The following is a 24,878-nucleotide window of genomic DNA, read 5'->3' as shown; positions in this document are numbered from 1 at the left end:
GTTAATGTAGGAATATATACGTAAAGAATTTTTTTCATTTATAAAAACCACATCTGGCAGGTCGGCTACAGTCTGATCACATACAGTGTTTGCTAGGTTTGGGGGAAATGGCCTCTTATCCAAATTTTCCATCTCGCAGTTGTAAAACACAGAAGAAAGATGATTTGATATTTTTTATGCCACATATTCAAACAAACACACCAAGACATATGTACCAGTATGCTGTAGTATTATTTGTACTGGTGTATAACTAGTATATATCATAAATGACATATCATTCAGTAGGAAAGGTATGTACAGTATGATTCTGCTTGTTTACATTAATTTAAAAATCTGTCCTTTGCACAATGATGAGACAATGCATTAGACCAACAGGGAGGATGGTAAGTTGACTGGGGTTACTTGGAGAGGAGTAGTATTACAGAGGTAAAAGAGGGAAGAGTATTACTCTTACCTGTACCATTAGAATTTTTTATGATTACACGATTATTTTAAAAACATGTAAAAAAGTATAATCTGTGAGGTAAAAAAGAAAAAATAGCAATAAGAATTAACATCTTTATGACAATTTGGTATACTAGGGAATCATTTAGAATTAAAATTTATTTGCTGGGGCGCCTGGGTGGCTCAGTGGGTTAAGCCTCTGCCTTTGGCTCAGGTCATAATCTCAGGGTCCTGGAATCGAGACCCCCATCGGGCTCTCTGCTCAGTAGGGAGCCTACTTCTCCCTCTCTCTCTGCCTGCTTGTGATTTTCTCTCTGTCAAATAAATAAATAAAATCTTTAAAAAAAATCTATTTGCTAACATAATACTTTTGAATCATAGTCAGAAACATAAATGGGGAGGGGCAAGAAAACTTAGAGTCAAAATAATTTTAAATTATGATATTTAAACATTGTGCGAAATTCTGAGCCTTCAGCTGAGAAATCCTCCTCTTCTCCTACCCTAATTTTTCTAGCCACAGCCCCTACGTTATGTCAATCCCATCCACTTGGCGTTTAAAAGAGACATATGGAAACAGAGTTCAAGGGCAGGAAGTATTACAGACCATGTAAGGATCACTTCTCCTTTCTTTTCATGGATTCCAGGAGACACTCAATGTTACTTGTCTGACAAAATGGCTAGTTCCATCACTTAGCACACTACTTTATTTCATGCAATTGGTGTGTAATATGAACTGAATAGCAAATGGTCATATCTTCTGTAATAAGGTTCCTGGTACTTTTGTCAATGTCCTTCTATGACAGGAGCAAAAATTCACATCTAGACTCCTAATAAAGGGGAAGGCTCCATAGCTCAGGGGTTAGAGCACTGGTCTTGTAGACTCCTAATAAGATCTATTATATACTGACTAGTTAAAAGCTCACGTAGGTTCCACCTTCAGAGATTCTCAGCTAGTAGGATGGGATAGAGTGTGGTTATCTAGGTGAACCTGTCCTATGATTCTGATACACTAATCTGGTTGACAGCAACCTACACAGCTGAAGAGATTTGTTTGGTAAAATTTTTGAGAAAGGTTTTACAGCTTTTATGTTCCCCAGAATAGAGATCAGAAATTCCTTAGGCTAAGTCATGAGCTGAAGTTTGAAAGCAAAAATTTAGACCTCAGAATCACAGAACATTAAGTTTGAAAGATTTTTAAAGATATTATTGACTTCTCTTCTATTTTATAGTTAAGAGATGCCAAGAGAGATTAGGGATTTATCTGAAAAAAGAAAAAAGTTAATTAAAAATGTATCTGGTATCACAAGCTATCTCTCTTACAAAAAAAATAGTACATTTTAAAAAAAAAGATTTTATTTATTTATTTGACAGAGATCACAAGTAAGGCAGAGAGGCAGGCAGAGAGAGAGAGAGAGGGAAGCAGCCTCCCTGCTGAGCAGAGAGCCCGATGCAGGACTCCAGCCCAGGACCCTGAGATCATGACCTGAGCTGAAGGCAGCGGCTTAACCCACTGAGCTACCCAGGAGCCCAAAATAGTACATTTTAAACAAATAATAACTAGTATTCTTGTTTTTCCATTCTGTCATCTTTACCTTTGAATTTCAAGTCAATTACCTAAAGTTATTAAGCATTTAAAAAAATCTATACAAAGAAGAGACTTCTGATCTAAAGAAGGATTTTTACTTAGGATAATAACACAAATAATGTCATGAACTTAGGCCAAAACAGTTGGGCTAGGTTTTTTAAATGTCTGTGGAAGTACCCTGAATAAAATACATGGGCAAAAGAATGAAAGGAGGGAAATGCACATCAGCATCAAGGACTTAGTGAAGCAGTTCAATGCAGCTGGATCTTCTAATAGTGAAGCAGTTGCAGAAGCTGCAAAGGCAGGTCAAATATATCTTCTGAAGGGCTTTGGATATTATGATAAGGAGTTTCAATTACCCCATTAATGAGTATTCTTCTGTGTTATACTTAAATTTCATTTTAAAACAAAATAAGTAAAATCTTTTTACAAAGTTGGGGGCAGGGTGTCTGGGTGGCTCAGTCAGTTAAAAGTCTGACTCTTGATTTTGGCTCGGGTCATGATCTCAGGATCATGAGACTCTCTCTCTGCAGCCCCCAGCCCCACCATGCTCTCTCTAAATGAATAAAATCTTAAAAAACAAAAGAAAACATATAGATAACCTGAACAGGTGCTGGAAAAGCATTTGACAAAATACAATGTCAAATTGTGATTTAAAAGGAAAATCCTTATCCTTAATCCAAATTAGAATGGAAAGGAATGGAAAGGAATGGAAATGAATCTCCTAGGCTTGATAAAAGGCATGTATCAAAAACCTACATATAGGTAAGGTCTTCTTTAATCATCCAACACCAAATGGCTTCTGAGATTGGTGACACAAAAAAAAAAAAAAAAAGAGAGAGAGAGAGAGAGAGAAAAACGAAGGAAGGAAGGACGATAAAGGTCATAAAGATTGAAGAGGAAGAAATAAAACTCCTTTACACAGATGAAATGATCAATTATCTCTAGAAAATGCTAAGGAATCAACAAAAAAAACCTACTAGAACTAGTAGGTTACTTTAGCATGATTATAGGATACAAGGTCAATATGCAAATACACGAAAATCAATTGTATTTCTATATACTAGCAACAAATAAAAATGAAACAATAAAAAATCCACTTATAAAAGCACTGAATATGAAATAGGTAAGAATACATTTAACTAAAAATGGAAAAGTTCTGTACTGAAAATTATGAAACATTTCAGGAAAATAATTAAATGGAGAGATATTACATTCATAATTTGGAAGATTCAGTATTGTCAAGATGCCTAGCCTCCCTAAATTAAACTATAGATTCAATACAATTACCTATCAAAATCTAAGGAGACTTTAAAAAAAAAAATAGAAATGTACAAGTTGGTTCAAAGATTCATACAGAAACTCAAAGGACCTAGAATAGCCAAGATAGTTTTCAAAGTAAGAACAAAACAAGGACATAGCGCTACCTGAATTCGAGACTTGCTATAAAGACACAGTAATCAGGATAGTGTGTAAACAGCATCAAAGATAGGGAGATTAATAGAAGAGGACTGAGAATCCAAAAACAGACGTACAGCTATATGGTAATTTCATTTTCAATGAGGGGAAAAAGTCTTTTCAACAAATGGCGCTGATCAACTAGGAACTCACATGGAAAAAAACCCATCAACCCTTATCTCACAGCACACACAAAAATTAATTCAAGATGGAACATAGAACTAAACACAAAAGCTAAAACTATAAAGTTTTTAAAAGAAAATATAGGATAATATTATTGTAATTATTGGAGGGAAGCAAAGATTCTTAGCTAGGACAGTAAATATAAAAGAAAACATGAATAAATAATGATTTCATCAAAACTAAGAAGTTCTGGGGCGCCTGGGTGGCTCAGTGGGTTAAAGCCTCTGCCTTTGGCTCAGGTCATGATCCCGCGGTCCTGGGATTGAGCCCTGCATCGGGCTCTCTGCTCCGCGGGGAGCCTGCTTCCTCCTCTCTCTCTCTCTCTGCCTCTCTGCCTACTTGCGATTTCTCTGTCAAATAAATAAAATCTTAAAAAAAAAATTAAAAAATAAAACTAAGAAGTTTTATACATAAAAAGATACATTAAAAAAATAGACAAGCCACAGATTGAAAGATCCATAAATCATATATCTGACAAAGAATTAGTATATCTATAATAAACTTCTACATTCAGTTCAATTTAAAAAGACAACCTAATTAAAAATGGAAAAAAGACTTAGACACTTTATAAAATAATCTGAAAGGCTGTTGAAAAATAAAAATGCTTAATTTCATCAGTCATCAAGAAAATGTAAACTAAAGGGGTGCCTGGGTGGCTCAGTCGGTAAGGTTAAGTGTCTGCCTTGGGCTCAGATCATGGTCCCAGGGTCCTGGGATGGAACCCCGCATCGGGCTCCCAACTCAGCAGAGAGCCTGCTTCTCCCTCTCCCTCTGCCTGTTACTCTGCCTACTTGTGGTCTCTATCTCTCTGTCAAATAAATAAATAGAATCTTAAAAGAAAGGGAAAAAATGTAAATTAAAGTCACAATGAGGAACCATTACAAAGCCACCAGAGGAGCTAAGATTATGGAACAACCAGAATGCCCATACACTGCTGGTGGGAATGTTTAATAGCCCAACTCTTTGGGGAAAAAGGCCAGCGCATTCTTTTTAAGCTAAACACACAACTACCTTGTGACCTACTAATTTACTACTAATATTTATCCAAGAAAAAGGAAAATATTTGTCCTCAAAAAGACCTGTCACACAAATGTTCCTAGCAACTTTATTCAAAACTCTGCAAAAAATCCAAAAGCCCATCCACAGGTAAACTGATAAGCAGATTGTGGTAGTTATTCAATGTACTATTATTCAGAAACAAAATGGGACAAACTACTAATACATGCAACAGCACAGATAAATCACCAACATGCAAAGTGAAAGAAGCTGGACACAAAAGAGTACCACTACACCATCCCATATATATGAAGTTCTACAACGGGAAAAACTAACGAAAGGAAAAAATAAAAAATACATCAATAGAGTATTTTCCTCCCGGGATGGGAGAAGTTCCAATGGGAGAGTACCTGAGAGAAAAGTTTCTGGGGAAAGAGAAATAATCAATGTTCGGATTATTCAGGTGTATACAGCTGTCAAAATTGTACAGAGAAGATCTGTGCATTTCATTTTTTTGAAAAATGAAATGAAAATGAAAATAAATTTTGCCCCCCCTCCCGAATACAAATGTAACAATTGTGTAGGGATGGACATCTGGAGGGGTAGTTAACACAGAAATGACTGAGTGTTGACCACTGCTGAACCATGTGAGGGCTACACAGGATTTTATTACATCATTCTGCTTACTGTACAGATGCCCAAAAATATCCTTAATAAGAGCTGGGTTTTGTTTTTTTTTTTTTAAAGAAGGAAAACCACATATGGGTATAACTTCCTACCTAAGCTTTTCCTAATAGAATACCTTTTGATTTTTAACCCTCAAACTTTATAAGGATCTACATATACTCTCAATCAAGTATTTTTCACTAATGTTTCTCCCCAATAGAAAGAAAAACACTTTAAACAGAATGTGTGAGGGAAGAGTCCCAAGCATCTTCCAGGTACAGGATCGCAAGATGACGTTCTGAACCACAGACTCAGTAGTAACAAGGAGGGTGTGCAGGCTGGACGTTGGCGGAGCAAAGAGAGACCATTTCACTGCACACAAATGCAACCATGTTAGCCATCGTACTATTTGGTGATAATGAAACGATAGTAGACATGTCACATCCTAACAGGTTTATGTGTTACTTATAAGCAATTATTTTTATTCATTTCGCTAGTAGTATAGAAAATCAGGGGGAGGGAGGACGGGGGTTGATGTGTAATCTATAAAGTATCCTGACTTAAAATAATGAGAAATAGGCTCATGGGGGCTCTCTGGGGTGGAACATCTGATTTTCATTTTGGGTTACTGATTTTAGGCCTATCTCTTAAAAACTATAACTAAAACACAGAGATACAACCACATTTTTTATGAGTTTAAGCAGCTGTCTGACATTGTTAGTGAGTCAAAATTGGAATAAGAATTTCATTAACACTTTTCTTTCAGGCTTCGTGCCTTAAGATTGCATAGTGTCTGTAAGAGATTTCCACTGTGCCAATGGGTCAAATACAGATACAAGTTATATGTTGAATTGATATGCTCTCTCTCTCAAATAAGTAAATACAATCTTAAAAAAAAACAACAACATGAAAGCACATCTTTCTTGACTGCATTTCAGTACGGTCATTATGATGGCGATGAGTAGGACTTGAAGACAATAGAGAAGAAACTGGAAAAAGCAGGAACGGAGGCCCGGAGAACTACCCCCAATGTCGCATATGAGCTGACAGAAAACTGTAGGAAGGAGAGTTTTGCTAAAAACCAACTTTCTTCCCCAGCATATGTTCCTATCCCTACTTTTTATATTCTTTCCACGGTCTTCTCTCGCACTTTCTCTCATGTACTTTATCTCTGATGTTAAGACAATGTGGCTCACGGTAGCAATCCCACATAAAGCTTTTGTAGAGTGATGAGCACTGCAGTAATAAAAATTAAATGATTGTCATTTCTCCATAAGATCAGTAAGAATACTGACTTTCAGTCTGAATATTTCAGCAGTATAAAGACAATGAAGTGTGACTAAATAATTCAAAACTCTTCCCCCAAGATGCCAGGGACGGAAACCCAAAATGGCAGCAATTGAGCTCCAGGACTACACAGCAGGACATAGACAAGAATGAGGCCACCCAGGATGAGGAGAATACGTTCTCCATTATTTCCTGCAGCTTGAAAACAAAACCTTAACTTTCCTGCAGCTTGAAAACAAAACCTTAACTTTAGGAGGAAAGCTCCTAAGATTCGAAGTTCAGAGAAGTTCTCAAATTGGGCAGGAAAAAACTCAAAAAAGGATTATTTTTCTTCTTTGATTCTTGAGGGATGGCTATAATTTCACCAACTGCATTCTTTCCTAATTGAATTCAGAGCGGCGTTCAATTTTAAAACGACAGTAAGAGCAACAAGGTATTGTATTCAGAAACTGTCTCAGCTAGTTTGAACTAGTACCAGGCCAACTGCATGAATCTAGATCTACTGAAACTATGAATGATGAGAGATTTACCTAGTACTTTTTAAGTAAGTTCTATGCCCAATGTGGGGCTTGAGCTCCCGACCCTAAGATCAAGAGGGGCACATTCTACCAACTGAGCCAGCCAGGAGCCCCACCTACTACTTTTTAGAATCATTATTAGTACAGAATGAATCAGAGTCAGAAAAGGTAGTGTTTGCAGGCTGATTGTACCCCTTCCCACCTCAGCTTCCTTATCTGTAAAATGGGGATTAAAATAGCACCACTTTCATAGGTTTGTTGTAAAAGTCAGGAGAATGCACGGAAAGAACTTAGCACTGATTTGAAAACACTAAGTATTTGGTGTGAGCTCAATTCCTCATATGGCTTCTCTAACCCCCAAAAGTTTTCTTAATGAGGACATCTTTTTGTCACTCATATTGGATATCACACAATGGACGAGACATAGACAGCTACTGATTATATGCCGGAATAACCGGGGCTGTACTTTGAAGCAAGGAAAATGTCACACACACAGCAGAGACCCCACTACTGTTGTATGTGTAAGGCTGTCCCGTTAGGCAGCACCATATTCTTCTGTTGACTTCCAGAGTTGTGAATTAGGCTGTAGACTATTTTTAGAGTCCCCAAATGGGGTCACTTTAGCTTTGCATATGGGAAGGTCATATTCAGGATCTGCTAACAGTATTTATTTTTGTCAGGCTTCATCAACCGTTTTTTAACAAGTGCCTTGAGCCATAACAAACATGTCATACGTTACTTATTTAAAATGTCAAGTATGTTTTAACACCTATAAAACCATTGCCACAGGTCAATCCATTTATTTTTGCACTTTTAGCTATTACAAAATACCCACCTCTTAATAAAACTAGGGAAAATCATTTTATTGCAATTTTGCCCATCTTTTAGTCTTCTTTCTTCTCCTCAAACTAGTGTTTCTATAATGGGATGTTTTATTAAATGAGGTCTTTTAGGGCATAATTATTGCATTAAGAAGCACACTTTAAAAAATTACATCCATGTATGGTAATAATGTGAAAGAGCCAACCTAAGAGGACAGATGCTTTTGACTGAGAATTAGAGCCTTATCTGTGGATGTACAAAAGCTAGTGATTTGATTACTATTCTCCTGCGTGTCTAAATCACATTGAAGTTCTTTCGGAAGATTTCAAGAATAATGCCCTGGCAAGAAGAGAGTGAGGAGTGGGTGCTGAGACCAGGGTGGTGTGCAGAGCCCTGAGGTAGAAGATTTCTCCTGACGCAGTTTCATGGATCAGGGCTAGTCACTAACATTTTATGTCAGGGTTTTATCCTCTTAAAAAAGAAATATAATGAGACAATAAGATCTGACTTTACCTGTGGTTCTATGTCTTCATCCCTGGCAGATATGGGAAGTCTTCATGCTTTTTATTTGCAGTGGGTCTTAAGTAAACATATTAGACACGGGGAAAATAACAACATTTAGCTTTGGCTCTGCTGCAGGTGAATGTTTCAAAGGGAAGGCATGATGTCTGTGTCACAGGGTGTGGGAGCAGATGAGCCTCGGCTCTCTGTGCTAGCCCTGTCCCTGGTCCGGCTTGTGCCCCCCCCACATTGCTTCTTCTGGCTGCTTTTGTAACCCGACAGATCACTCCAATCCCCCACCCGATGTTATCCACTCGCTCTTCCCTCACTTGCACCATAGGGAAGATTATAAATAAATCCTATATTCATAAGACAGCACCATGCCCAGGCCTGTGTATTTTCTGGGACTAATTGCTCAGGGAAAGCCAATACTCTGGTGCAAGTCTCATTCCAGTCTACATGGTAATTATATGCTAATGCCTTTTGAAATTAATTCAGAACCCCCCACACTGGCATCGCAGTAAAGAGTAAAGAAGCTGAGATTTAATCACATTGTCTTCTGGGGGCTTAATTTGAGATTTCTTTTATACATGAACTGGGCCATCGATTGGCAGAACTCGCTGGCTGCTCCTTTGCTGTTAACAATGCAGTCCCACAGCAACAAAACTGCTGGCCACTGGCGTGCGGAAAATCAGTCACGGCCAGGCTCTCGGGAAGAAGCAGAGCTTCTGACTTCAAAGAAGCGTGTTCGACCAAGTTCTTTTCTAAGTTCTACAAATTAGCCAAATTTTTAGGCCTGAAAATAAGTCCGATCCACTCTAAACAGAAGGAGGCTCACAGCTGAGCAAGAACATAACAACAGCAACAAAGCAGTCCTAAGAAATGGTAAGAACAAACGGTGGAGCTTTAGAAACAATCAAGACACAGTTACCTTGACCTCCTAGAGAAGCCGCAAAAATAAATGGAGTGTGGGTAGGTGAGCAAATATACAAGATTTGCTCTAGTCCAGAAATCTAGTAAGTATAATCTAAAAGCCCCCTATAAAAGCCTCCCACACAATGCAGTATCCTTCCACAACCCAACACACTGCAATATCCAAAGAACAGCCATTTTAACATGGGCTTGTAGCTTTCCCAGTACTCATTATTGAGTCAATTTCCTGTTCTCAGTTCGAATGGACATTGAATTTGATATCATGTGGTATACAAATTCCTCACATATCATAGAGGAATGATTAAAATTTTTTCTCAGCTATAAAAAGAAACGAGGGAAATGTTGCCCACATAAATTTTTTCCCGTCACCCCTGACCGAGAGCCAAAGGTCACATGAGAGGATGGGTTATAACTGCCTAAGAAGCCCGTCTTGCATTTTTCTGTTCTTTCAGTTTTTTAAGATGCTACATGAAGCTCTTGAGGAAGATGATTGCTTCCTTCTGGGACACACTTCCAGAGACACATGTACTCACACAAACTAAAAATACTCCCAATACACAAATCCATATGAAAATATTATTTTACAAATAGTATCAGATGAAATGTATTACTTTGTGCCAGATACTATGGCAAAATCTGACCTGTCTTCTCTCATTAGTTCTCACAACGCCCTCTGAAGTTTATGCTATACAATCTCTAGACTGAACGCTCTATGAGAACAGGTACTATGGATTTTGTTCACCAACGTAAAATCAGCACCTTGCTCCTACACTGCTTCCTACATGCAGATGCATGGCAAGATACTTGCTGAATAAGTAATTTTCATTTGATAAAAGAGGCAACTGAGGGTTAGAGGAGATAAGTAACTAGCCAAAGATATGAGAGGCTAGGATGTATGTTACAACATGTATCTATCCTTTTTTTTTTTTTTTAAGTCAAGAGAATCGATGGGGAGTAGATGAGGGTCAACTTATTGACATGTTTGCTCTTCTTGCCCTTTCCATTTCCACAAGAAGATAAAGTTGCTGAATAGCAACAAAAGGGCCAAATTCAGAAAGTAAAAAAAAAAAAAAAAAAAAAAAAAGACTAGGTGCGGTCCACTATGACAAGATATTAATATCTGCTTATAGACAATGAGCTCTTCCAGCCTCTGGCCTAGAAAACAGAGACCTGAATTTTCTGTCTGTAAGGGAGGAAATGTGATCTAATCGACAGTCAACTGTGTGTAGTGCACTGTGTGCAGTATGCCCCTTCTGAAATGCAACTAATGGGTTAAGTTAAAGCAGCTCTTCCAAGTTCAGCGCTCGCTGCCCTGTACCCAGGGCAGACTTCTGTGTATGGACTGTGACACTCTCATTGCTCTGCGCCTCTGCTCATTCGTTACCCACATCTAATACAAATGTCAGGCAGAGAAATAAAATACCGGTGCTCCGGTTGGTCTAGATCCCATGGGCCATTATTCCACGTTGAGTCTTAGTAAAATAGAGAAACTAGAACTAGGATCTTCATGTTCTAAATTACAGCCTCTGGAACATTGTCATATACCATGCAAGACAGGAAACCCATGCCTAGATCCATATGACACAACACAGTAACTTCAGATACATGATTTCCTAAAGACCAGAGCATCATAAATCTGGATTCTCATGGAGCTAAACGAATGGGGTTTGGTGGACATACCACGGGGAACACAGTATACTTCAGTGGAGCATGAATCTCAGAGTCTGGCAAGCCTGGGTTCTTACCAAACTTAGTAACATAGTTCTGTATTAGACAAGTGACTTACGTAGCTTTCTAATCCATAAAATGGGGATATGATGAGTACTTACCAGACAGGTCTCTTAAGAATACTGAAGTGTGGGATACACTTCAGTGTGTATATATATACAAGGGTGGGAGCACCTAGGTGAAGTACCAGTAATAACTTAGTAAAATTATTTTTCACTTTCAGCTCGATGACCATCACTTTAATTTCATCACCGAAGGAGTTTCCAAGCATCAACCAAAGGAAACAAACTTCAAGTGATGGATTGTATTGCTTAATACGTATTGGGCTGCCTTTGATTTTTACGTATTTAATGATTATGCTGGTCACTGCTACTACCCAAGGTGGGTCCTTCTCATGATGCTGCACTACAAAAGAACAAGGAAGGTGATTCCAGAAGTGATTTCTTTGTGGATCTTTAAGATGGGGAGAAAGTACTGAGGCTTGGGAGAGAGGCGTGATGCTAATGGTCTCACAGTGGTGTCTGACCAGTTTGGGCTGTATTTATTATTAAGCAAATCAGATTAGGGGTGACTGTAAATTCTATTCTGAGTCAAAGTCTGACATGGAAATCGTAAAATGCAAAATCAGAAACCCTCGTTTTAAGTCAGCAGTCTGATACTCAGTGCCTCTGTGATTTCTAGACCTTTAGATGTCCAAGGGGCTAGAGCATTTTATTCAAGAGGCAGTACAGTGCACTGGTGAACAAATGCTAAGACGCTGAACTGCCTGAGAGTGAGTCCCAGCACCACTGTTTCCTTTGTGACCCCACCAGTAAAAGAGGTTGCCGTATCAGACACTGAGTATGTATTAGTTGCTGCTGCTGTCCTTCTGATTATTATATTTTTCATTTTGCAGTACAATAATCTTTTTGTTTCTGTTTCCTTCCTTTAGACTGTGAGCTCTCTGAATGAAGGGACTAGATGTATTCTTCTTTCTTTCCATGTACAGTCCCAAGAGACACTCTAACGATGTTGGCTGAATGATGGACTGGAACAGCAAACGAACATCAAAGTGAGATCGACTCGGAACAGAAACCCTGACTTTAAGCTGAGGAAAATAAGAATAAATAAGATTACTGATGAAATCATCTAGAGAGTAATTCGCAAAGGACCAGCATCTCTTTAGCCTCTCTTAATCTCTATCCTGTTCCTAAATAAGGAATCCACGGGTCTTAAACCACATCACCAACTTCACAGGTAGTAACCAAGCCCTGACAAACAGTTCACAAAGTTCTATTGGTTCTAACACCTTCCCCAAAGACTAAACAACAACAAAAACAAATGCCATATTTACGGTTTATTCTAAAGCTAAAGAAAAATTTGATAAATACTAATAGGTTAATGCACAATTCAGTTTTGAACATTTTGAGTTTTATGTTAAAAACAAATTCTATTCTAATAGGCTTTCATGAGATTTTAACTTAACAGTCCCTAAATTATTTTGCAAGATCAGGTCTTACTCAAACAGCAAATAACATTTCCAAGTGACAGTATGATTTCTGTTTTTCCTTTGGAAAGTGATTTTGAATAATTAAAGAAAACATAATTTGTAACATTCTTCACCATCACCTCATTTTCCTGCGGCCTGTCCCCTTCACCTCTGCACCTTCCCAAAAGAGAAATTACAAATCTGTGTCCCTTACCTCCAACAGTTCATCTCCAATACGCATTCGCCCGTCCAGGGCAGCAGGCCCTTCGGGGTTAATTCCCACCACGAATATGCTCATGCGTGACCGGTCCTTATTACCAGCAAGGCTGAGTCCAAGTCCATTCTTATCCTTTTCAAGCTCAATAATGTGCAATTCTCCAGGCAGGTCTGCATATCTTTGCCTGATTTTTTCTATTGTTAAAAAAAAAGGGGGGGGGTAAAAAAATTAAATAGAGCACTTAAATCTGCATTACAAAAGCATCAGCATGTCCCCATCCTGACCCATGATGGTCCTTTTTTGAGAATGAAGTAGTTGGAGTCATTCATCACCTTACATATAGGTTACAGTTAATTGTTCCATCTCCATTTAAAAAGTTTTAGTTCACCACAGTTAATTGTTCCATCTCCATTTAAAAAGTTTTAGTTCACCAATAAAATGTTCTCTGATAGTTCAGGTTCACATGAGCCCAGAGATGCTGTGCATTCCTTTCTTACCCAAAACAGTCAACACAATGTTGTAGAAACCCTAGCCTCCCTACCTCCCTCCAAAAACAGAGGGGGTGAGTGGGAAACAAAGAATATATACAGAGCATCAGCTCTGCGCCAAGAAAGTGTTTGGTCCTGGAGATATCATACTGAACAAACCAGACATGGTTCCTATTCTCATGGACTTGCATTCCAGTGAGAAAAAAAAAAATTAACAATTAATTCAAAATAATTATGTTTCTTTGAACTATAAAATGGTATAATAATATTTTATGCTACTTGAGTAAAATAAAGGGAATTAAGGATGTTGGTTTAGCTGTCAGATCTGAATTCAATACACAAATCAACCATTCACTCAATGTCCAATAATTAATACATTACTTTATTTTATGGAATTCCATTTCTTCATGTGTAAAATGGGCACGACAATACCCTCTTCATGGTTGTTGAGAAAATGAGATAAAATACATATTAAAGAACTTAAAAGCTAGCTCATGCCTTATAGGAATTCTATAAATCTTTTATTTAATCTTTTGTCTTTCCTTGCTATGAACTCTATTTGGTCTAAATTACCTATTTTAGGATTTGGCTGGTTATGCCTCACTTGTGTTGATTAGGTGTAACAAAACCACTCTGGCAGATCACTGTGGGGAATGATACTGCTTTGAACATGGCTTGTCCCCCCCACAAAGTACTGGCTGAGGCCAGGTGAGTTTCTGGGGCCAAAGCCTGACACCTTCTACTATGGTATGATGCAATCATTTTATCAGTTGAATAACCATTTGGTAGACTGTGACTATCCTGGGACTGTATGGTTAGTCTAATGTTTGACTTAGGTCTACTGTCCTTACAGGGAACCTTGTAATTCAAGCTGAACTCAAATAATTAGTGTTAAGGGAAATGGGGGGGGGGAGGAAAACAGCCTAGCTATGTTATCACTTTCCAGACCTAACAAACACTGCCTTAGGAGAATAGATATATTTAAACTCGTAAAAATACTTAAAAAAAATTAACTATATAAATGGCTGCTTATCTAGATATAGAATAAATCTGTTTGCTTTATACTGATTTTGAAAGGAGTCTTAACTTTCTTTATCTACAGCTATGTGATGAACTTAAAAATCTCAGAGACAAAGAGAAAGCCCTGAAAGCAGCTCAGGACAATAGGTCTGTAACCTACAAGGCAGAAACATTAGACTGGCAGAAGACCTACCCACAGACACCTGGCAGGCCAGAAAAGGACTGGCATGACATATTCAGGGCACTAAGTGAGAAAAATATGCAGCCCAAAACATTATAACCAGCCAGGATGTCACTGAAAACAGGAGGAGAGAGAAAAAAGCTTCCAGGACAAAACAAAACTAAACTAAATTAAAAGAATTTGTGATCACCAAACCAGCCCTATAAGAAATGTGGAAAGGGGTCCTCTATGCAAAGAGAGAGCCTAAAAGTAACACAGACTAGAAGGGAAAAGAGATAGTATACAGCAACAGTCACCTTACAGACAATACAATGGCACTAAAGTTATATCATTCAATAGTTATCCTCAATGTAAATGGGCTAAATGCCTCAATCAAAAGACACAGAGTATCAGATTGGATAAAAAAAACAAGACCCATTGATATGCTGTCTGCAAGAGACATTTTAGACTCAAAGACACCTCCAGATTTAAAGTGAGGGGGTGGAAAACCATTTACCATGTTAATGGACATCAAAAGAAATCTGCAGTGGCAATCCCTATATAAGACAAATTAGATTTTAAATCAAAGACTATAAAGAGATAAGGAAGGACACCATATCTACTTAAAGGGTCTATCCAACAAGAAGATCTAAGAATTGTAAATATTTATGCACCTAATGTGGGAGCAGCCAATTTTATAGGCCAATTAATAACAAAATCAAAGAAACACAAGGACCATAATACAATAATAGGGGATTTTAACACTCCCCTCATTGAAATGGACAGATCATCTAAGCAAAAGATCAACAAGGAAATCAGGGTTTTAAATGACACACTGGACCAGATGGGCTTCACAGATATATTCAGAATATTCTATCCCAAGGCAACAGAATACACATTCTTCTCCAGTGCACATGAACATTCTCCAGAACAGATCACATCCTGGGTCACAAATCAGTTTTCACCAGTACCAAAAGACTGGGATCATTCCCTGCATAATATTAGACCATAATGCTTTGAAACTCGAACTCAATCACAAGAAGAAAGTTGGAAAGAACTCAGATACATGGAGGCTAAAGAGCATCCTACTGAAGAATGAATGGGTCAACCAGGAAATTAAAGAAGAATTTTAAAAAATGATAGAAACAAATGAAAATGAAAACACAACTGTTCAAAACCTTGGGATCCAGCAAAGGTACTCCTAAGAGGAAAGTATATAGCAATACAAACCTTTCTCAAGAAACAAGGAAGGTCTCAAATACACAACCTAACCCTGCACTTAAAGGAGCTGGAGAAAGAACAACAAAGAAAGACTAAACCCAACAGGAGAAGAGAAATAATAAAGATCAGAGAAGAAATCAATGAAACAGAAACCAAAAGGACAGTAGAACTGATCAATGAAACTTAAGAAGAGATCATATGAAACTAGGTGCTGGTTCTTTGAAAGAATTAATAAGATTGATAAACCCCTGGCCAGACTTATTAAAAAGAAAAGAGAAAGGACCCCCAAAAATGAAATCATGAATGAAAGCGGAGAGATCACTACCAATACCAAAGAAAGACAGACAATTATAAGAACATATTATGAGCAACTGTATGCCAATAAATTAGATAATCTGGAAGAAATGGATGCATTCCTAAAGATGTTTGAACTACCAAAAGTGAACCAGGAAGAAAGAGAAAACCTGAACAGGAAAGGAAATTGAACCAATAATCAAAAATCTCCCAACAAACAAGAGCCCAGGGCCAGACGGCTTCCCAGGGGGAATTCTACCAAACATTTAAAGGAGAATCAATACCTATTCTTCTGAAACTGTTCTAAAAATAGAAATGGAAAGGAAACTTCCAAACTCATTTTATGAGGCCAGCATTACCTTGATCCAAAACTGGACAAAGACCCCATCAAAAAGGAGAATTACTAATACCCCTGATGAACATGGATGTAAAAATTCTCACCAAAATACTAGCCAACAGGATCCAACAGTACATTAAAAGAATTATTCACCACAACCTATCCCTGGGCTGCAAGTTTGGTTCAATGTCTGTAAATCAATCAATGTGATACACCACATTAATAAAAGAAAGAGCAAGAACCATATGATACTCTCAATAGAGGCAGAAAAAGCTTTGACAAAGTACAGCATCCTTTCTTGATCAAAACTCGGGCGCCTGGGTGGCTCAGTGGGTTGGGCCGCTGCCTTCGGCTTAGGTCATGATCTCAGGGTCCTGGGATCGAGTCCCGCATCGGGCTCTCTGCTCAGCAGGGAGCCGGCTTCCCTCTCTCTCTGCCTGCCTGCCTCTCCGTCTACTTGTGATTTCTCTCTGTCAAATAAATAAATAAAATCTTTAAAAAAAAAAAACTCTTCAAAGTGTAGGGATAGAGCATACACACCTCAGTATCATAAAAGCCATCTATGAAAACCCACAGCAAATATCATTCTCAATGCAGAAAAACTGAGAACTTTTCCCCAAAGATCAAGAACACAGCAGGGATGTCCACTATCACCAACACTGTTCAACATGGTACTAGAAGTCCTAGCCTCAGCAATCAGACAACAAAAAGAAATAAAAGCCACCTGAATCGGCAAAGAAGAAGTCAAACTTTTACTCTGCAGATGATATGATTCTTTATGTGGAAAACCCCAAAGACCCCACCCCAAAACTGCTAGAACTCATACAGGAATCCAGTAAAGTGGCAGAATGTAAAATCAACGCAGAGAAATCAGTTGCATTTCTATACACCAATAAGACAGAAGAAAGAGAAATTAAGGAGTCGATCCCGTTTACAATTGCATTCAAAACCATAAGATAACTAGGAATAAATCTAGCCAAAGAGGCAAAGAATCTGTACTCAGAAAACTATAGAACACTCATGAAAGAAACTGAGGAAGACACAAGGAAATGGAAAAAATGTTCTATGCTCAGGGACTGAAAGAATAAATACTGTGAACATTCAATCCCTATCAAAATACCATCTCTATCAAAATGCAATCCCTATCAAATGCCATCAACTTTTTTCACAGAGCCAGAACAAATAATCCTAAAACTTATACAGAACCAGAAAAGACCCCAAATAGCTACAGGAATGTTGGAAAATAAAAGCCAAGCTGGTAACATCAGAATTCCAGACTTTAAGCTCTATTACAAAGCTGTAATCATCAAGACAGTATGGTACTGGCACAAAAACAAACACATAGAGCAATGGAACAGAATAGAGAGCCCAGAAATGGGCCCTCAACTCTATGGTCAACTAATCTTCAACAAAGCAGGAAAGAATGTCCAATGGAAAAAAGATAGTCTCTTCAACAAATGGCGTTGGGAAAATGGGACAGCCACATGCAGAAGAATGAAACTGGACCATTTCCTTATACTACACACAAAAATAGACTCAAAATAGATGAATAATCTCAATGTGAGATAGGAAACCATCAAAATCCTAGAGCAACACACAGGCAGCAACCTCTCCAACCTCAGCAGCAGCAACTTCTTCCTAGGCACATAGCCAAAGGCAAGGGAAGCAAAGGCAAAATGGACTACTGGGACTTCATCAAGAGAAAAAGTTTTTTGCACAGCAAAGAACAGTCAACAAAACCAAAAGACAATGGACAGAATGGGGAAAAGATATTTGCAAAAGTCATATCAGATAAAGGGCTAGTATCCAAAATCTATAAAGAACGTATCACTCAACATCCAAAGAAGAAAAAATCCAATCAAGAAATGGGCAGAAGATACAAACAGACGTTTCTGCAGAGAAGACATCCAACTAACCAACAGACACAAGAAAAAGTGCTCAACATCATTCAGCCATCAGGAAATACAAATCAAGGGGCACCTGGGTGGCTCAGTGGGTTAAAGCCTCTGCCTTCGGCTCAGGTCATGATCCCAGGGTCCTGGGATGGAGCCCCACATCAGGCTCTCTGCTCGGTGGGGAGCCTGCTTCCCCTCCTCTCTCTCTGCCTGCCCCTCCTCCTACTTGTGATCTCTGTCAAGTAAAAAAATAAAATCGTAAAAAAAAGGAAATACAAATCAAAACCGCAGTGAGGTACGACCTCACACCAGTCAGAATGGCTAAAATTAACAAGTCAAGGAACTACAGATGCTGGTGAGGATGCGGAGAAAGGGAAACCCTCCTACAATGTTGGTGGGAATGCAAGCTGGTGCAGCCACTCTGGAAAACAGTATGGAGGTTCCTCAAAATGTTGAAAATACAGTCACCCTACAATCCAGCAATTGCACCACTAGGTATTTACCCCAAAGATACAAATTTAGTGATCCGAAAGGGCACGTGCACCCCATTGTTTATAGCAGCAATGTCCACAACTTCACAGATGAATGAATAAAGATATAGTATATACATACAATGGAATATTATGCAGCCATCTAAAAATGATTATCTTGCCATTTGCAACAACATATATGGAACTAGAGGATATTATGCTGAGTGAAATAAGTCAATCAGAAAAAGACAATTATCATATGATCTCACTGAGATGAGGAATTTGAGAAACAAGGCAGAGGATCATAGGTGAAGACAGGAAAAAATGAAACAAGACAAAACTAGAGAGAGAGACAAACCATAAAAGACTCTTAATCTCAGGAAACAAACTGTGGGTTAGTGGAATGGAGGGGAATGGGAAGGATGGAGTAGCTGGGTGATGGCTACTGGAGAGGGTATGTTCTACGCTGAGCACTATGAATTGTATAAGACTGATCAATCACAGACCCGTACCCCTGAAACAAATAATACATTATATGTTAATGAGAGAGAGAGATAATGTGATAATAGAATTTTTTAAAAAGAATCTTAACTTTCACAGATAAATATTATTATTAATAATAAAGAACACATTTAGCAAAATAGAGTAAAAATGTAACAAAAATGCCTTCTAGATAGGAAAAAATAATGTCATATTAACAAGCTTATTATATTAACAAGTAATTATTATTAATTATATTAACACATAAATAAGCTCAAAGTGTTTTTGTTGGTGAACCAAGAAAAAGATACCATGTGGATATTTTAATGAATAGAGACCTATAAGACATGCATTGTAAGATGCTTACAATAGCAACATAAGGGAAACAAACAAATACCATAAATATTAGACAATTACAATTATTCAAACAGAAGTTCCAATCACCACAAGGGCTGGTCACTGAATAATTACGAAATTAACTCCGTGAACTTTAACTTCTTTCACAGTTTTAAGAACTGGTATTTCTAAAAGAGATTTGACAGAAGCAGCAGAATTTGTGAAGGGTTTTGAACAGGGTACAGAAGTTCGTTATGAAAAGACAAATCCTGTAGGCGGACTGCACGTGGAGAAGCATATATGGTGGTGGAGCGAGGAGAAGAATATCCGCTCAGATATCAACTGAAAATTCTTTGAGTTGGTGGGTCGGTGATAAGAAATTACAGTACAGGGTTTTTGGAAATTCCAACTGGGGATTCTGCAGAAGTGCTCTGGGGTCCCCCCAAGGATGGGCCTTGAGGGGACACTTATTGTAAGACCTCTTTTTCCAGATTCAACCAGACCACTAAACGCTTTCATCTGCTTTGTTTGGTGGAGGTACAGGGTAAGACAGCTAAGAAATGCAACTATATGCGGTGCCTGGGTGGCTCAGTCATTAAGCATCTGCCTTCAGCTCAGGTCATGATCCCAGGGGGATCATGTGGGACTGAGCCCCACATCAGGCTCCCTGCTCAGTGGGGATTCTGCTTTTCCTCCTCCCATTCCCTCTGCCTGTGTTCCTTCTCTTGCTGTCTGTCTGTCAAATAAATAAAGTCTTAAAAATAAATAAATAAACAAACAAACGCCACTACAGCTAAGAAAAAAAAAATAGAGTAAAAATTTTAATACATCTCCTCAGAAAATAATAAAACAGAAAGAGATTGTTTAAAAAAGGTACTGAAGACTTTAATACCACCATAAGTTCAATGTAACAGATATAAGAGAAAGATACATCAGACAGAAAATACATACATCTGAGGAGGCATACATAGAAAAATTACAGAAATAGACTGTGTGTTGGGCCGTAAAAGAATTTTCAATAACTCTTACAGAATCAATAGCATATAGGCTAGGTCTTCAGACAGTGCAATAAAACTATGGAAAAACTGTAAGTTAACGACAAAAAAATAACTTTAAAACTCCATGGTGTCTAGAAATACATTAATGTTAGTGAAAAGTTCAAGACTTAAAAGGGAACAATAAAGGAAATTTAAAAATACAGGGGCGCCTGGGGGGCTCAGTGGGTTAAGCCGCTGCCTTCGGCTCAGGTCATGATCTCAGGGTCCTGGGATCGAGTCCCGCATCGGGCTCTCTGCTCAGCAGGGAGCCTGCTTCCTTCTCTCTCTCTGCCTGCCTCTCCATCTGCTTGTGATTTCTCTCTGTCAAATAAATAAATAAAATCTTTAAAAAAAAATACAGTACTAACAGTTGAATAAAAATGGTACTTAGATGTCAAACTTGAAGGATTCAGCTAAAGCAGAACTTATAAGGCTAGTTACAGTTCGGAGCAATTTTTTCAGAAAACAAGGTAAGTTAAATAATAATATGCCCAAGAAGTTAGAAAAAGAGCTACCTAGCAAATGCAAAGGAAAAAGAGAAAAGAGTAAAACAAGGGTTAAGTATTAATGAAAACAGAACCATCACCATCAATCAAACCCAAACAATCCTTAGAACAAAAGCACTACAGCAGGGATCAGTGAAGCTAAGACCTAGTTCTTTGAAAACATTAACAAGACAGACACTGCAAAAACTGATCAGGGGAAAAAATTAGATGAGAGAAATTCTTGAGCTAGAAAGGGGAAACAACTACAGACCTATCTATAAAATAAGATAATTGTAAATAGTGGATTGGTATGAAATGCTGGCACACCTGAACATCTAGGAGACAGATAAATTTCTCAAAATTTAAAGTACCATATTTAGTGTAAGAATAAATGTAAAACTACAATAGACTGGAAATTATTAAAGAAACTGAAATGGTAGTCAAGGATATTCCCTTTAAGAAAAATAACAACCGCTCCCCCTCAGTTCAAGATAGCTTTATACTGGAATTCTGTCAGATTTCAAGTTTTAATCAATTACATCTATATAAGCTGTTCCAGAACAAGCGTGGGGGGAAGGTTATCCACTTCATATTTTGAGGCTGGTATAATCCTGATTCACCTTCCAAAAACACAGACAAATCAAGAAAAGAAAATTATAGTCTTATTTAACTTAGGGTCATAGATGTAAAATTATTTTTTAAAATAATTAAATTGAAAGCATATTGAAATATTAATTTGATCTCTATGATATAGCTAGTATTTGACCCTTTTCTGACCTAAGAAAGAGCAATTTTATATGATTCAACTTAAAAATATATTATAAATAAGGGCATATTCCAGGAATGCAAGGATAGCTAAATATCAGGAATTTTTTCAAGGAAATGATCACATTGATAAATCAAAGCAGGCTGGACAATTATGTTAATAGACAGAGAAAAGCATTTGAGAACGTACATTATCTAGTTAAGATTTTTTTTAAACCCCAAACTGTTGGAAAACTAGAATAGAAGATATTTTTTCTGGACTTAAACTGACAAATAAAAATACAACAGGAAAAAAATATTTGCATATTTAAAACAAACAGGGAATTAATAAACAGAGAAGCAGAAATAGGTTAGCAACCTCAATAGAAATCTGGTCAAAAGATACAAAGCTCAAAAGGCTAACAGACTTGGGGCACCTGGGTGGCTCAGTGGGTAAGCCTCTGCCTTCAGCTCAGGTCATAATCTCAGGGTCCTGAGATCAAGCCCCACATTGGGATCTCTGCTCAGCAGGAAGCATGCCTCTCCCTCTCCCTGTCTACTTGTGATCTCTCTGTCAAATAAATAAATGTGATCTCTGCCTACTTGCCTACTTGTGATCTCTCTGTCTACTTGTGATCTCTCTGTCAAATAAATAAATGAAATCTTGAAAAAAAAAAGCTCACAGACTTAGGAAAAAATGCTCAAGTCCGTTAGTAATTATTGAAATGCAAGTTACAGTGAGATACCAGTTTTTACTATTAGACTGGCAAATATCTGAAAGCTACATCACTAAGCCTTAGTGGAGCTATGAGGAAGACGCAACAGGAATCTCTGGCATTGCCCTGGGAGTGTTGAATCGCGCAGCCTTTTGGACAGCAGTCTGACAGTACTCAATCCAGTGAAGCATACACATATTCTACAAACCAGCAATTCCGCTCTTGGGAATATCCTAACAAATTCTTACACAGGTCTTTAGGGGATGTTATTGGAGACAGCAGGGGAGTTGGCAGTAATGTGAGTATGCGTCAGTGGGAGAGCGGATAGAGGAAATGTGGCGAATGGATATCACAAGCAGAAATAATTAACTGGAAGTAGTGACATAGAGATTTTCAAACAGGGAGGAAAACAGTGGGTCAATACCATTATGCAAATTAAGATTATTGTACAAAAAAATAATAAATGTTTTGGAAGTACATACTCAAAGTCAGAAATATTTAACGCATTAGAATTGTTAATGATGGTGGGTGGGAAAAAACAGGAGTACAGGGAGCAAAAACAACTAGTGAGGGATCCCAGCAGACTAACAACAGTAACATGATATGAAGGATTATATTTAGTGCGATTCCCTGCCCCTGGAGCCTAAAAAAATAAAGACGCTGAGAAAAGCTTCAGTGTAATATTAATATAAAAAGGCTTCCAGGTTCAAAACTTGTCTGACTTGTTCAACTTTCAGAGAAAAAAATTAACCTTCATGGCCGATAACCACATATGCAAATGTTTAGACGTCTCAATGATTAATGGCAAGAGGGACCCTCCATTGGCAAAATATGGTTCCACGTTTGAGTTATGAACAACTCAAATTAACTGCTACAAATGGTGAATCAGTATGTTCTTGTGGCAGAACAGGAAGAGCAGAAGCTGAAGGGCCAGAATTCAGTCAACCCTAGAGGACACACCTATAACATCCCTGGTTCCTTGGACCAACCATGGAACCTCCACAAACAGCAGTTTGTTCGTAAAATGGGGTTTTTACCCTGAAAGTGGATGTTAGCTAAAAATGCCTAAAGATACAGGGTCCCAAGAATGTGAAGTGAAAAATACAGCCACGACTTTGTTTCCATGATTTAATTTTGTTGAAGTTTTAAGTTAGCCTCAGTTAATGCCAAAGCTGTTTCTTCTTTAAATTTGTCTGTCTTGAGGAGAATTGAGCCTTGAGAAAAGAAGCAGTGCTCATCCCTCCAACCCCAACAATGACATGAAGGAAGCAGGCACACAGTCCTCAATGGGAATCACTAGGGGAAGGGGCTAGCCTCACTGTCCCTAACATTCTCTTCCCAGAGTTACTCGTTCTCAGGAGCCCTGGGACAAGGTGCAGAGGAATACCACCACTGAATCCAGTGTTTGTCTGGATTCAAGCCACCATTGAGGTGGCTTTAAAATTGTGTGCTAGTAAAGTGTGAAATTAAACTTTTTTTTTTTAACCAACAAAAATGGGTTTATTTGGGAAGAACAGAGAATTGCAATCAGAGATGAACAAATTGTAGCAAAAACCACAGGCATGGCATGTCCCAGAATCAGACCTTTAATTCAGAGAAAACAAAGAAACTACATAAACCTACATTCTCTTATCTCAACTCCCCGCTGTCACCCCTAGATTCCATTTTATAAATAAAAAACTGAAGAAATGAAGATCCTGTATAAGGTTATGAAGCTAATTAACAGCTAGAAACTACAGTCTGCTAACATATGGGTAAATTCTTTCTCTACCAAATCATGTTCAATTTCTCCAATAACATTAAAAATTTTTTTTTTAATTTATGAGCAAGAAAGCAAGGACCCAAAAGACAGCATGAGCAGGGGGAGGCAGAGGCAGAGGGAGAAGCAGACTCCCCGCTAGGCAGGGAGCCTGCCCTGGGACTCAACCCCAGGACCACCAGATCAAGACCTGAGCTGAAGACACCCAACGGCTGAGCCACCCAGGCACCCCATCCAATAACATTTCTGAAGAATGAGAATTCAGATTTCCCCTCAGTTAAAGAAACTATCTTTAGAACGCACACAGTACCTCCTTACATGAAAGAAACATCTCATAGCCTGCCATGTCCCTATACCTTGGTAAACACCTCCATCTGCACGATAGCAGACTGACAGAGGGGTAAGGTGATTTGGTGAGTGTTTGGGCCATGTCTGCTGAGTCCAAGTGCTGTGCTTTCTTCATCACACCACAACTATCTCTTAGACAGAGAGAATTTTAAATAAGAAGAAGATCCCCCCAAAAGAGCTCAGACAATGGTTCCCAGGCCTAGTCTGCTTAGAATTGCAAGGTAATAACATCCTTAGAGCCTATAAAACAGAATCATGACTGGGCTCTGCCCGCTGAGATCT

The 24,878-nt window shown here is 38.2% G+C and overlaps 1 protein-coding gene across 2 annotated transcripts in view; it reads right to left on the bottom strand.

Annotated features, from left to right (window-relative positions):
* The window catches only part of PATJ (PATJ crumbs cell polarity complex component), a 367,374-nt gene that overhangs the window by 138,667 nt on the left and 203,829 nt on the right, over nucleotides 1-24,878 (bottom strand). For both annotated transcript variants that reach the window (XM_044238351.1, XM_044238352.1), the window contains exon 28: nucleotides 12,804-13,000. In XM_044238351.1, the coding sequence (XP_044094286.1) occupies nucleotides 12,804-13,000 (197 nt within the window). The remainder of the gene's footprint in view (nucleotides 1-12,803; nucleotides 13,001-24,878) is intronic.

This window comes from Neovison vison, chromosome 2 (genome assembly GCF_020171115.1).
Source record: "Neovison vison isolate M4711 chromosome 2, ASM_NN_V1, whole genome shotgun sequence".
Lineage (NCBI taxonomy): Eukaryota > Metazoa > Chordata > Mammalia > Carnivora > Mustelidae > Neogale > Neogale vison.
The sequence above is the reverse complement of the archived record's forward strand: the minus strand, read 5'-3'. Positions and strand labels throughout refer to the sequence as shown.